General features: G+C 35.8%; 1 protein-coding gene across 1 annotated transcript in view; it reads right to left on the reverse strand.

Moving 5' to 3' along the window:
• The window catches only part of LOC129241666 (uncharacterized), a 296,838-nt gene that overhangs the window by 210,610 nt on the left and 71,205 nt on the right, over positions 1-15,023 (reverse strand). Inside the window, exons 10-11 of the mRNA XM_054878126.1 lie at positions 11,451-12,047; positions 4,911-5,094 (exon numbers count right to left, since the gene is read on the reverse strand). Of these exons, the coding sequence (XP_054734101.1) occupies positions 4,911-5,094; positions 11,451-12,047 (781 nt within the window). The remainder of the gene's footprint in view (positions 1-4,910; positions 5,095-11,450; positions 12,048-15,023) is intronic.

A 15,023-nucleotide genomic window follows, 5' to 3' on the forward strand; every position in this document is an offset into this window, starting at 1 on the left:
TGCTCTTTTCCGGCAGTTTAAAGGAGACTGAAATATTGGCTGATTTAGAGAAAACCCTCGCTCCCTCTCCAGATTTCATTTTGGATCTGTCAGTGAAAACAGAGGTACCTATATCCGTGCCAACTCTCCCCTCTTTCCAATCTCGCCTGCTCGGAAAGATAGCCCTAGCACAACCCTCAAAGCACAGTTTGCGGATGGAGAGGTCAGTGCGAATAACAGAGAAGGAAGGGTAGATCTGATTCAAGATGCTATGTCCTACAGGAAGTTGTCTCCAAAGGCCAATTTCCTTCAACCTAATAGCACTCTGAGCAGCAGTGGGCTTAACCTGCAGATCCACAGAAAGTAAGTGCAGAATAACGTTGAGCGCACCAGTGCAACATGTTCTACAAGCACCAGTGATACCCACACATGCAGTTCTCTGCACTCTCTCTAATTTAGTGGTGTTGTAGCCCTTTTGAAGAATAACCCACCAAACTAGGCAACCGTATGTCAAAATTGGCAAAACCACTAAGTTGTACATCCAAAATACGACACGTGGCTTGAGACCCCATTTTTTGCCGAACATAGATTTACAGGCGTAGAAGGCTATATTGGCGTTCTTAACTCGATTTTCTATGTGCAGCTTCCAGTGGAGCTTGGGGTCAAGTACTACACCAAGATTCTTGACTTCCGATGAAAGAGTAAGACACTGGTTGTTAAGTCTAGGAAGCTTAAAAGGTCGAGGCTTGTATTTTCTGGTGAATAGCATCAACTTCGTTTTGTCAGAGTTGACTCTGAGACCACAACTGGTAGCCCAACTACTGAGTGGAGCCAGTGCGCCTTCCAAAATTTCAGCCATTACTGATGGGAAGGGACCTGAGACCATTAGGACCCAGTCATCGGCATATGCTACCAACACTTACTCTGCTGCTCGCATAATGAGTATCAGCCAGAAAATCATGTAGAACCATTTGCATAAGGCTGATCTGAAGGCTCTCGATGTATGGCTGCCACAAGAATTGACGCAAAAGAACCTTTTGAAGGGATTAATGCCATGCATCTTTACTGAAATATAACGACTGAAATGTAAAACGATGTAAAAGCGATTATTATTTTCAAAATTAACGAACCACAAAATTCTTAAAATTAACCCTTGTTAAAATAGTAATAACTATACCGGATAGGTTCCTTTTTAAACCAGTCTGACACTAGTCCTTTTTGTACCACATAATTTTATACTTTAAAAAGCGATTATTGTGCTTCCAATTAAGGAACTAACAATTTCTTTTACTATACGAACTATACCTGATAAGTTATTTTATGTAAGTAGTCTAAAACTACTCATTTTGGTACCAGAGGCTTACATATGACATTTATATATTTTGAAGAGATTACTTCTCTTTTTAATTAAGGAACTAGAAGCTTTGTTACTATTTGATGTCAATATCATCGGCATACGCCAGCAATTGCACGCTCTTATAAAAAATCGTGCGGCTCGCACGATCATCTCCAACATCAGGTTAAAGAAGTTACACGATAGCGAGTCACCCTATCTGAAACCTTGTTTGGTATCAAACGCCTCGGATACGTCCTTCTCAATTCTAATGGCGCTGCCTATATTGAGCAACGTCAACTTGCATAGCCGTATTAGTTTTGCGGGGATACCAAATTCAAACATTGCGGCATATAGGAAACTTATTTTCGAGCTATGTCGATTCTTCTTTCGTGGGTCTTTTCCAAGATTTGGCGTATTGTGAATATCTGGTCGATGGTGAACTTTCCAGGTCTAAAGCCACACTGATAAGTTCCAATCAGTTGGTTGACGGTGGGCCTCCGCCTTTCATACAATACGTTCGCTAGAACCTTATAGGCGATATTTAGAAGACTAATCAGGCGGTAATTGGCAAATTGCAGGATCGCCCTTCTTATGGATTGGGCAGAGCACACTTAAATTCCAATCTGCAGGTATGCTTTCATCCGACCATATTTGGCATAGAAGCTGATGCATGCACCTTACCAGCTCCTCGCCGCCATGTTTGAATAGCTCAGCCGGCAGTTCGTCGGCGCCCGCGGCTTTGTTGTTCTTTAGACGCGTTATCGCTATTCTCACCTCCTCATGGTCGAGTAGCGGAACGACAATTCCGTCGTCAACGATTGGGGTATCGGGATCTTCACATTCTCTGTGAAATTCGCAGCTATCACTGTTTAACAGATTCGAGAAGTGTTCCCTCTATAATTTAAGTATGCTCTGGATGTCAGTCACCATATCGCCGTCTTTGTTCTTACAGGAAAACGCCCCGGTCTTGAAACCTTCTGTAAGCCGCCGAACTCTGTGATAGAATTTTCGGGCGTTGTTTTTTGCTGCACAGAGGCGTGTGCGCAGTTTAGCTGCAGCGAGGTAATGATCCGAATCGTTGTTGGATCCTCGGATCGTACGTACATCGAATACACTAGAAGCGTGTCTTCCATCTATCACAACATGATCGATCTGGTTTCGTGTTTTTCGATCAGGAGACAGCCAGGTAGCTTTTTACGCTGGAATCTGGTGCTGCAGACTACCATGGGGCCATGGCGAAGTTGATCAGCCTCTGTCCGTTACCAGATGTTTCGTTGTGCAGGCTGAATTTTCAGACTGTGGAACTGAAAATTCCCTCCTTGCCCACCCTGGCGTTGAAGTCGCCAAAAACGATTTTTATGTCGAGGCGGAACAGTGCTCATAGGGACATTCTAAGCGGTCAGAGAATGAATCTTGAAGAAGGGGCGTGGGCGCAAATGAGCGAAATGTTAAAAAATCGCGCTTTGATGCAGATTATTGCGAGGCGCTCGTCCACCGGAGCGGACGACAATACTTGGCGACGAAATCTCTCTCCCACAACAAATCCGACACCGAATTTACGATCCTTTACATGACAGCTGTAGTAGACGTCGTAGGGTCTTACGCTTTTCTTGCCTTGCCCCGTCTATCACACCTCTTGAATGGCAGTGATGTCAGCCTTTACTCTCACGAGGACATCAACCAGCCGGGCAGAGGCACCTTCCCCATTAAGAGACCAGACATTCCAGATGCATGGCCTCAAATCGTGATCCTTAGTTCGTTTCAATATAGACAGTTCTCATCCGAGGCTTTTTAATCTTTTGGCTTTTTAATCTCCTGGAATTCTTCGCCTTCTCACATTGGCTCACTCCCGAACGGGTGTTCGGAAGCTACCCAGAGGATATTTGGGCTGATCCCGGAAGTTGTAAGCTGTTTAAACCATATCCAGAAGAATCGGCCTGGCCACTCCCAAGTGAATGACGATCAGTAACTTTCGCCACTTGCGTGGACTTCTACATATGGAACCATCCTCCCTCTACTCTCTATATACTTTGAAGAGAGGTTTTTATTTTTTCAATTAAAGAGCTATCGACTTCATTCTCTATACGAACTGGACCTGGCAGTTTATTTTTTGAACTACTCTAAAACTACTCCTTTTTGCACCATATGTGTAAATAGGGCCTGTATATATTATGTATTTCGAAGAGATTACTATTTTCAAAATTAAGGTACTAGCAGCTTTCTTACTATTTAAACGAGACCCTAAAGAATCCTTTTTTAACTAGTCTAAGACTACTCCTTTTTTAATTACTTTCTATAAATAATATTTTGAAAAGATGTTATTATTTTTTAAATTAAAGAGCCATCGGTTTCTTTTATTCTAGGAACTGGACCTGATTGGTTATTTTTGAACTAGTCTGAAACCAGTCCTTTTCCTACCATAGGTTTTCACATGACCTCTATATATTTTGAAGAGACATAACTATTTTTAAATTCAGGAAGTTGCAGCTTCTTTTGTCATTTGAACTGGAACTCACAGGTTTTTTCTTGACCTAGTCTAAAACTACTCCTCTTTTAATTACTCTGTACATATACAATATATTTTGAAAAGAGCTTATTTTTTTAAGAACTACGACCTTCTTTTACTATACGAACTAATACGGATTTGTTATTTTTGATCTAGTCCAAAACTAGTTGTTTTGTACCATAGGTTTCTATATGACTTTTACACAATATATTGAGGAGAGAGAAAACTATTTTTAAAATTAAGAAATTAGCAGCTTCTTTTACTTTTTGAACTAAACCTAAAAGCTTCTTTCTTGAACTAGTTCTAAACTACTCTTTTTAGTACCAGTTCGACACTAACTACTTTTGAATGAGCTCTGTTTGCCTCTATGTGCTTCCTTTTCTAAACTGACTACTTTCGCATCATGTCAATATTAAATGTGACAGAACCAGTTTACCATAGAAGGGGTAAATTGGCTACTTTCGAGTCATCTCAGAACTATCAAAGTCAGAACCAATTTAGTGTCAATTGAGTGTCAAAGTATATAGAATGAAAAATTTTATTTTTTCTGTCCTGTTGAAAGCATTACTTGATAATAAATCAGTAACTGTAACCAGTGTGCTAATTAAGTAAGCAAAAATAATAATAAATCAGTAACTAGTACCGCCCCAGTGCAACTAGTTCAAAGCTAGTTCAACTTATGGCAGAGCTCAGAACTACATACATACATACATATGTATATGCATGCCTATAAATGCAGACGCATCTAAGCTGTTTTTAGCCAAGTGAATAGATTAGCAAAGTGCCCCACTCACTGGCATGCCAACTAATTGACTGCTCGATACAGATATTTATACGCAAATCCTTGTTGAGCAGGCACATCAAGGATACCAGCTTTCAAATATTACTACTATAAACATTTACTTAAGCCTATTTCACGTATGTATGTATGTGTCTGCTCACTTCATGCACACACATACACACACACACATCCATACATACATTTCAGAGATAAATTATAATCCTAGAATGTTCGGCTGTCATATTATTATGTAATAGTATGTTTGTATATCCACTTGCCCGTTTGCATAGTCGAATTCCAGCACTTACCTGCCATTAATTTGCCGGTAACATCAATCAAATCATTCTGGCAGCCCAAGTCCACGGCCGTTGAATAATTGTAATAGGAGAATCTTTGGCAGATTTCAATGAAATTAAATTCCATCCATGCACGTTGGTAATCAATGAAATTGAAATCTTGCAGCAACATTTTCAATGTGTAAATTATGCCAAACTGTTGAGCGCACAAGTGGTGGAGTGTTGTCGACATTGGTAGATTGGTGAGATTGATGGCATGAAAGTAAACAAAGAATTAGTAAAATGTGCCGAGTTGCAGTACAAATGCGAAGGTAAACTGCATTAAGCAGCCAACTGGCCAGAAAAGTAGATAAACTTACACAAACAACAATGCATTAACAACTATTTCAGAAAGGCATTGCATATTTCAAGGCATATTGCATTACATATATTTTGGGAATTTCAGCAATTCCGTACTTTATTTTTGAATTCTTCTAATAAACTTTTTATTGATTATCTTAGAGAATTTTATTTCATTTATTTACGAGCGAAACAAAAAAAATCAAAAAAAAACCTATAAATCACTGCACGAATTGTGTGCAATTTCGTGGTAATTGTTGCCTGAAAATATGCAAAACATTTTCGATGGCAAAAGGCTTAGGTTTTGCTTTAGCGCAAATTGTCTACCAACCATTCCGTTGCATGAGGAAACGGAAGACTAGCAGTTATACAAAACATGCGAAAATTTATATGTAAAAAACAAATATTTGTGTTTTTCTACGTTGTTTATTTTTTGAGTGATATTTTTCTAGGATATTTGTTTTTATTTTTTACAACAGTTGTCGAAAATATAGATAGACATTGAATTATTGCGCAAACAGAGCGCACTACTACAAGCGAACCCTGTAGGAAATTTTTTGCGAGTTTGCATGTTAAGGGTTTGGGGGTAGTCGGCATTTTCAAAAAATTAGTATTTTTTTTTGCATGTTCTTAAAGTATAATATCTTAAAAATATTATGTGAAAATTTGAAGTGGATCTGACAAATACTTTTCGAGCTATTCAACAATTAACAAAGGGCGCTCGGGCGCTCCGGAGTGTTCGGGAGAACTTTAAATGCGTTTTTCTCAAAACAATGTTTCTTGAACTGGTGATCACTGTAACTTAAAACCCGCTTGGTAGATTTCAATAAAATGTCTACTGCTTTTGAAAAACATAATAATAAACTCGTCCTGATCGAAGAATTTCTTTTTTAAACCTCGATTTTTATAAACAATTAATTTTCGGTTTTTTCTCGAAAATCTGAAAAAAATTTCCTGAGACCGCCATATTGTTAATTTTGAAAAAGGCACAAGATTAATAAAACTAATTTCTCTTGTCCGATTTACAATTTTTAATTTACAATTATTAATTTTTTTTTTTTTTAATTTTGCTAAAGTCAAGCCATACATGTTGTATTATGTTTTTATTTTTGTAAAAAAAAGTAATTGACTAGCAAAAAAAATTATTGAAAATCACCAATTTTTTGGGCCTCTGACTACCCTAACCCCTTAAACAGTTTTTAAATTAGGTAGGACTAGAAAATTTGCTCCTAAGGAGGAAGCTCAAAGACCGCATTGGATTATTATGATACACAAACTATTCTTGCTTGTCTTTGAATAAAATGCATTATCTTAGCGAAGCTAATCAAAGTCACGAGGCATTGTCTCGAATGTCTAGGTCCTCGAAGTGACACGAAAGCAATTACACCCCAAGCAGCTTCTATCAAGGAGACTATAAAAAAATAATAATGATTGGCGTTTCCGTTAGGTGTTTGACCGAGCTCCTCCTCCTATTTGTCATGTGCGCAATGATGTTGTTCCACAAATGGAGGGACCTACAGTTTTAAGTCGACTTCCTAACGACAAGTTGTTGTTGTTATTATGAGGAGCTTTTTCATGGCAGAAATATATTCGAAGGTTTGCCATTACTCCCCAAGGGGGGCCGCTATTTGAAAAATCGTTTCCTATCATTTGATATTTTATGCACGGAGATTCGAACCTGTTCACTTCCGAATGGTAGTCACGCATCAACCCATTCGGCAACGGCGGGCAAAGTAGACTTAGCTGCTATAAAATTGTTGATAGGGATTTTAATTTGGCCTTCATTGAAGCTTTACAAGGTATTCATTTTTATTGACCTCAGCGAGTACTCCGTACTTCAATCGCCCAATACTTGCCCTCAGATGGAGTATATAGATAATCTGAACGTGTATGGGTAGTTAGCCAAGTTAGCCACCGTCCATTCTCTTTGGAATTTGTCAGAGAGGGCTCAAAAAGCAGTACAGAAGAAATTCAGAAAAGTTCGCTGGGAGAGGAGTTAAATCAAAGGATAGTATTTTTTTTTTTTCATTTTGGAAAAACGTTCGCTTTAAGTTTAATTCAAAATCCAAAATTCCCAATGCACTCATAAGCAGATCTGGCGACTCTTAAACAGATCTTCCTGATTTGGATACCAAAATATGAAAGGCACGAGAAAGCAGACTTTTATGCAAAACAAGGGGGCCATTTTCCACTTAAACAAAAACAACCTAAAACAAGAAACCAGAAAATGGATCCAAATAAAAAGCAAAGCAATACTGGAACGATACAAGCGGCCTTAATCACTCCAAAAAGTACCTGAACTTTAATACCAACAGAACAAGGACTGTCTAACCCTAGACAAAAAGGGCCTCAGAATACTCTGTGGAGCACTTACAGGGCACTTCCAGCACTAGTTTATGCGTGTTCTACTTTGATAGGGAGGAGTTCTTGGAACCCTTAATCTCCAATTGTGAAGCATTAGAATCCTGGGCTCCTACCTACTTGAGCATGAAAACTTACAAATGCTCCTTCCTAAGGTGCTGGTTCGATTCCTCGCAATACTAAATAAATAAAACTAAGAATTTAAGGGCGCACAGTAGATCAATCTGGTCGCAGAGCACAAAGGCCTTAGCCTAACACGTACAACCAATACCATGACACCCATTAAGGCAAGCCTAATTTTTTTTTTCTTAGCCCAGTTTCAGTTTAAAACAAAAGCTAAAAAATTAAAGTCGCAAACTTTATACAAATTTTTAAAAATTCATCCAATTACTTCAAATATTTCAAATATTTTTTTAGATTTTTCAGAAATTTTCAAGGAAAACCGACATATAAAAAACCTATGGAAATTATTATACTTTTTGGCGCAATCTGCACCACAGATGCATTGAGAACTACTCCAACGGCAGCGCTTGAACGAATACTCAACCTACCACCAATTGATATTGCGGCGGAATCTCTAGCAGCTAAATTTACCGTAAGACTCCGCGCGACAAGAGAATTTATCCACAAAATATTCGAACATAGCTCAATAGGCACGAGTTACAGGGTCAAGATGGACTATATGACTCCGAAATGCGATTGGGGGAAGAAATTGAGAACAACAATAGAAGAAGAGCGATGGAAACGAGGAATGAAACCTAATCCAAATACTCTTAATATATTTACCGATGGCTCGAAAATGTTAGACCGAGTAGGGGCAGTATCTTTCAAGCAGAAGTCTTTGCTGTAGGAAAGGCTGCAGAATTGGCAATCGCAAAGACATTAAGCAACACCAAAATAGATATGTACCCTATGACCAAAAAGTACCTCGCACGTGGGAACCCGCCCATATTTTTTTCTTATGTTGGTAGGACTGTAAGACTCACATCAGTCACTATTTATCCGTTTTGAAGCGTTTGAGAGATGCTGTACGTCGGAAAGGACCGGAAATGTAGGCAAACAATTCTTGGATTTTGCATGATGATATCGCACCGAGCCCAAATTGTGCTGGATTATTTGACCAAACACCAAGTAAATACCATCGTGCAAGCACCGACTTCACCTGGTATGGCCCCGTGCGACTTCTTTTTGTTTCTCAAGTTAAAGTAACCACTTCGTGGAAGGAGATTTCAGTCGATAGATCAAAGACAATGCGACGAAGGAGCTAAAGGTCATCCCTTCGACGGCGTATCAAGGGTGAATGGAGGACTGGGTTAAACGTTGGAACATGTGTGTTGCTTCAGACGGGTCATATTTTGAAGGAGATAAAATAAATTTGCCTGAAATTTAACTCTGTTTTATTTTATTTAAACATTTCCGGTATTTTCTGATCATAGCGTATAAAGCTTTAGTCCGTTCGAAGTTGGAGTATCCCTACATCATCTGGAATGCGATGAATTTCTTATATTCTCTTAGAATAGAAGTTTGTATGTCTTGCTCTTCAACCTTTACACTTTGATAGTCCCTTGCCATCATACACTGCTAGGCATATGTTTTGTCAATGTTTTATCACTTCAGATCAGAGGCCTTGTTCAAAGCTCACTGTTTATATACAATATCTGGTCTCATTAGCTGTTCATAGGTATGTACACGGCAAAATAAGTTTCAATGTTACTTATAGAGTACTTCGCTCTTATATCCCATTTTATGTTGAAGTTCTCAGATCTCCCAGAAGTCTTGATCTTGATTTTGCGATGCCAAGGCTTCTGTTTAAGTCACTTATTGGGAATTATTATTTGTCAAATAAAGAGAAAAAAAATCTCAAAGATCGGCGAGAATTTTGAGCCACTTCAAACTTGCATTTCATTCAAATTGTTCCGCTATTTCATAGTTGGTGAGTTTCACTCTAATTCAGGATTGTTTTCGCCAATGTTAAGGCTATTGGTTAGCTTGCAATAGAGCGAGATGGATATAGAGCTAGGATTGGTATCGCAGGGACAAACGGGGAATGAATTCTAATTCAGAAACCTCAAAAACATACACATCAACATTTTTTTTTTTTAATTTTCGGTGAAGATTCTATATATGTTGGTCCTTGAACTGACATTCAATTTGACCTCGCAAGGACAAATGGGTAATGAATTCAGACTCGGCAACCCCAGAAACGTACATATACATTTTTTGAAATTTGTTCGATTAATAGGTATTTTAGGTTTCTTCTTGAAAAAAAAATAGTTTTTAAGTTTTCAGGTAGATGATTTCAACTCAGCCTCTGGTGGCTGGAAATTCGTGTACTTACCGGGATGTATGATTAGAACTAGAACTACAATATAATTTTATATTTTTAAAGTTTTTCTGAAGATACCCCTATTCAAGGGTGTGTTTTAATATATTAAAAAACATAATAAAAAATTTGGGCCTAGACAATCTCTTTCAAAATCATTTACGAACATTTCAAGAAAACAATAGTTAAAATTGGTCAAAAATTGGATCCTGTAGCTATTTTTGAACAAAATGTGTCAAAACATCCAATTGTGCGACTCCAAGCTCTTTTCTTCTACTCCAACTACAGAGAACACTTAAACATTTTGTTTTTGGCTATTGCTCTGAGCTACGAGCAGCAAAAAAAACGTAGCTTGGAGCGGCGCAAAGCAGTAGATCCCGCATTTTGCGCTACCTACCCTACTCATCTATTAAAGCTCGGAGCAGTAGCGAAAGCAAAAAAGAAAACTACGAAATGCCGGAGTAATTTCATTCCTTCAATAAAGTGCAAGTTTGAAGTGGCTCGAATGCTCGGTGATTTTTGAGAATTTTTTCTCGCTACATTTAACGAATTCAAGAGATTTTTGTATGCTATGAAACTGCGTACCCTAATTTTGTTTTTTACTTTCCGATCAAAAAGTTTGGAATTTGTATGAAAATTTGTAGAATTTTTATAAATCTTGTAAAAGTCTGAAACTTATATGACCTTTAGTATAGAATTCACTAGTTGAAAAATAATTAGGGGTTAATTTTCAAAATATTGGATTTTTTTCTTTTTCTTGAAGCTAATATCTTACAAATATTGTGTAAAACTTTGAAGTGAATCCGACTAATATTTTTTCGAGTTATTCAACAATTAACTAAGGACGCTCGGGTGCTCCGGAGCGTTCGAGAGCAAGTAGTATAATTTTAAAAAACTTTATTCAGAACTAAGTTTTTTGAGCTGGTGATCACTGTAACTTAAAAACCGCTTGGTAGATTTCAATAAAATTTCAAGAAAAAATTCGTGCCTGATCAAAAGATGTTTTGTTTTTTAAATTTCGATTTTTTTTTTAAACAATTAATTGTCGGTTTTTTCTCGAAAATCTGACAAACATTTCATGACCCGTTAATTTTGATTATCTATTGATAAAACTAATTTTTCTTGTCCGATTTATTTTAGATGAATCTCCAAGGACCTGTGATGATCCCCTCAAAGGACTTCTGGAGAAACTGGCTCCACACAAACAGCGATAACTTTTACAATTATTAATTTTTTTTTTTTTTTGAAATTTTGCTAAAGTCAAGTCGAAACATGATGTATTAATGCTGTGTTTTTAGTTTTATAAAATAAAGCAATTGACTAGCAAACAAAAATGATTGAAAATCATCATTTTTTCGGGCCTCTGACTTCCCCTAATGTAATTCGAAGTCAATCGAACCGTTGAAAAATAAATATATTTTCTATTTTATAATCTCCACCTTTTACCTTCTACCATATTTTTTTTTTTAGTTTTGTGTCACCAACAAAATTTTCTATTTTGTGAATGTTCCCACTGGGCATCAACTTACCTGTGCATTTTTATCCTCCAGCTCCATCAGTTTATTTGTCATGCGATACAAAACTTTGGCCAACAATTTCTCCTCTTCCGCTTGATGGCGTTGTGGCAGCGCGTCCGAAAAATCAACGCCAGCATCTACGGCCGTTATAGCTGTTGTTGCTGTGACTTCTGTGGCTGTTGTCGCCGTTGTCGCCTGCAGTGACGGCGTTGACATCGCTCTGAATAAATTACGTAACGGCAATGGCAGACCGCTGAACAGGCGATAGTCGAAAAAATCCCAAAGCAAATTGAAATTAGTTTCATAGGTGGCCGACGAGAGCGATTTGTCGTCGCCAACAGCAGCAGCTCCAGTAACACCAACACCAACACCATCTTCAGTGCTACCAAAAGGCCCAGCGTCCGGATATTGGTTGCCGATTTTATTGGTTGACGTTGTTGCGCCTGTCAGAACAGTTGAGCTGAATGCATTGTTGTTGCTTTTGTAGTGCACTTGTTGTTGGCGTTTTGCATTTTGTATGATGAAGCGACAAAGGCAAAGTGCGGCATGTTCTCTGACACGGAAATCATCGTCGCCGATCAATTGCAAAAGTTCATCCAGGAATTGAGACTGCAAAGAGGGAGGACGAGAGTCAAGTGGTGAGCAGGTGGGTGAAGATAAATAATGTACATATCATGGCAAGTTAGTAGAGCAGAAGCAATTTAAGAAATCAATAAGAGCGCACCGAGGAAATACTAAATGACAGAAGATTAACTTTCCCGGAAGAACAGATAAGTATGGAAGTTGAGTAGGAGGAGAGTGAATTGGAGGCAAAAAGATGTGACACAATGTTACAATTTTTAATTTCGAAACGGGAGCAGAAACACAACTGTACGAGATGAAACTTTATCATTGAGATTTGCGTTCTTTTTTTGTTCTTTTTTTTTTGTTTTTGGTTTTGCGTTTTACATTTGTTAGCGGCAGAGGCAGAAAAAGGCCAAGTAGAAGGCGAAAGTCACTTCATTTAATGAGAACACGTACAACGGGCATGTGTGTGTGTAAGCGTGATCACTCACACACACGCGTGTATATATATTATGTGGGTTTTTCATGTGCGTGGTAAAAAATGAAAAACATGAAACTACGGAAAATGAAAATTTTTAGTAAAGAGACCTAAAATGCCAAAAAAAGTTAGCCCAAATGAAGCAAAACGTGGAAAAACAAGGCGAATGCACACGAAAATCAGGTTGCGACTGACACGAATACGTTGCGTGCGTGAGGCATCCATCGATGTGCGAGAGGGTGGGCGGCTGTATGGGAGTGAATGTGTGTGTGTGTGTGTGTATGTGTGTATATGTGACACATGTAATACGTCGTGTAGCTGAGCAGATAACTTATGAAATGAAACAAGTTGCCATTCAAGCGGCAAAAATGGCAAAGGCCTTGTGAGGTTGACTTACAACGAGTCCGTATGCATCTATTTGTAGTTACATACAATTATGGGATGGTACAGAAATATGTGTGTATGTGTATAAAGGAAATTACAGATGTACGCTCCTATTTATACACATACAGACATATGTAAGTACATGTGAATGATACTAATAAAGATGAGCCCAACAAACGATTTCTTCTACCCACTGCGTAAATTTTGATTTTTGATAGACGAGCGATTTCATGTGATTCAATTTTTCTGAAAATTGATTTGTTTGTAAGATATAAATTGAAAAAATGTAGGAAAAAAATGGTAATTTTGAGATTTTTTCAATGTTGAAAATGTTGGTATTGGATTAACAAGAAGTTTAAGCTAATGTTAGAATTGAAGAAGTTAAATAACTTCGGTTTCTTCTAATATTGAAAATATATATTGTAGAAAATATCTCTTTTAAATAATTTGTTTGGTAAAACTTTATATTTATTTGTCTTTTTTTCAAAACTTTCTGCGCAAATTGTTGTTTTTTTTTTGTTTTTGTCACTAAGAGATTTATTCAATATGGATTTTTTTGATGCAGTGTTTTTCAAAGTGAAATATCTTCAGTTCTGTGTAACATTTACATTTTTTTTTTTGTGAATTTCAAAGATGAAATATACTTATTGAACAAATTTTTTAATATTTAAAAACAAAATTTTCTATAAAATATGCATTTCAAGAAACAAATTTTTTTGCAGAAAATTAAAAACAACCATTTTTTTTGGCAACAAAAAAAATTGAATTCAACAAAAAATTCAGAAACTAAAAAAAAAAAATTTTTTGGCAACAAAAAAATTTAATTCTTTCTCCAAAAAAAGTTGTTTCTTTAAATGTTTCTTTTAAATATTAAAAAAAAAAATATTTGGCAAAAAAACATTTGATTTTTTTTTCTGCAAAAAATTTTCTTTGTACTATATATTTTATTGCAAATTTTGTTTTTCAAAAAAACCTTTTTTTTTTAATTTTTCGCAAAAAAATGTTTATAATTTTTTCCAATCTCTCCATGTTTTTTTCTTTTGTTTATTGAAAATTCGTTTATTTGTAGGTTTGCCAATAAACGCTAAGCAAATTTTTAAAAGATATTTTACTTTAAAAAACATTACACCAAAATTTTTCACATTTAATATTTCTTTTGAAACAAAAAAATTTTTATTTAACAAATTTTTGAATATTTAAAACCGAAATTTCCGATAAAATATGCATTTAAAAAATACATTTTTTTGCAGCAAAAATTTAGTTTTCTGTTTGCTTCGAAAATTTTTTTTTTTTCCCAAAAAAAAAATGTCCAAAAAAAAAATTCCAAAATAAAATTTGGAAAATAAAATTAGGAAAAATTAGCAAAAAAAATGTTTTGAAAAAATTTAAAAACTTGTTTTTTGTTTTTTCCAATTTTTCAAGTTTTTTCTTTGTTTTTTTGAAAACTCGTTTATTTGCAGGTTTGCTTATAATCGCTAAACACATTTTCAAAAGATATTTTACTTAAAAAAATATTACACCAAAATTTTCCACATTGAATAAATCTGATAATTATTATATTATTATTTTTTTTATTATTTTATTTATATTTAGTTATTATACGCAAAAAAAATTCTAAATTTATTCTGAAAAAAATTTTTATTAAAATTTATATTTACTCTTAAATTTTGTTTGTAAAAATTAGAAGGAACCGAAGATATTTCACTTTTAAAAACATTACACCAACATTTTCCACATTGATGAAGTTCTAAATTGTTAATTCTTTTCAAATTTTTTTAGTTATTATACCCAAACCAACAACAACAAGTAAACGAGTTTTCAGGAAAAAAAATTTAGAAAAACTTTCAATAAAACAAAAATTGTTGCAACAAACAAAAATGTTGAAAAAATATATACAATTTTTTCAAAAATGTGAAAAAAATTCTTTGAGTGAATTTGTTCAAAAAGTATATTTCACCCTATGAAATTACAAAAAAAATTCTAAATGTTAGACAGAACCAAAGACATTTCGCTTTAAAACACACTAAACCAAAATTTGTGAATAAATATTAAAATTATTTATTTTTTTTTTAAAGTGTTAGCAGTTATTATACGCAAACCTACAAAAAAAAATTGAAGAAAAATTTACGAGAATGTCCAAAATACTTAGATAACTTAAC

The sequence above is a fragment of the Anastrepha obliqua genome, chromosome 1 (assembly GCF_027943255.1).
Source record: "Anastrepha obliqua isolate idAnaObli1 chromosome 1, idAnaObli1_1.0, whole genome shotgun sequence".
NCBI lineage: Eukaryota > Metazoa > Arthropoda > Insecta > Diptera > Tephritidae > Anastrepha > Anastrepha obliqua.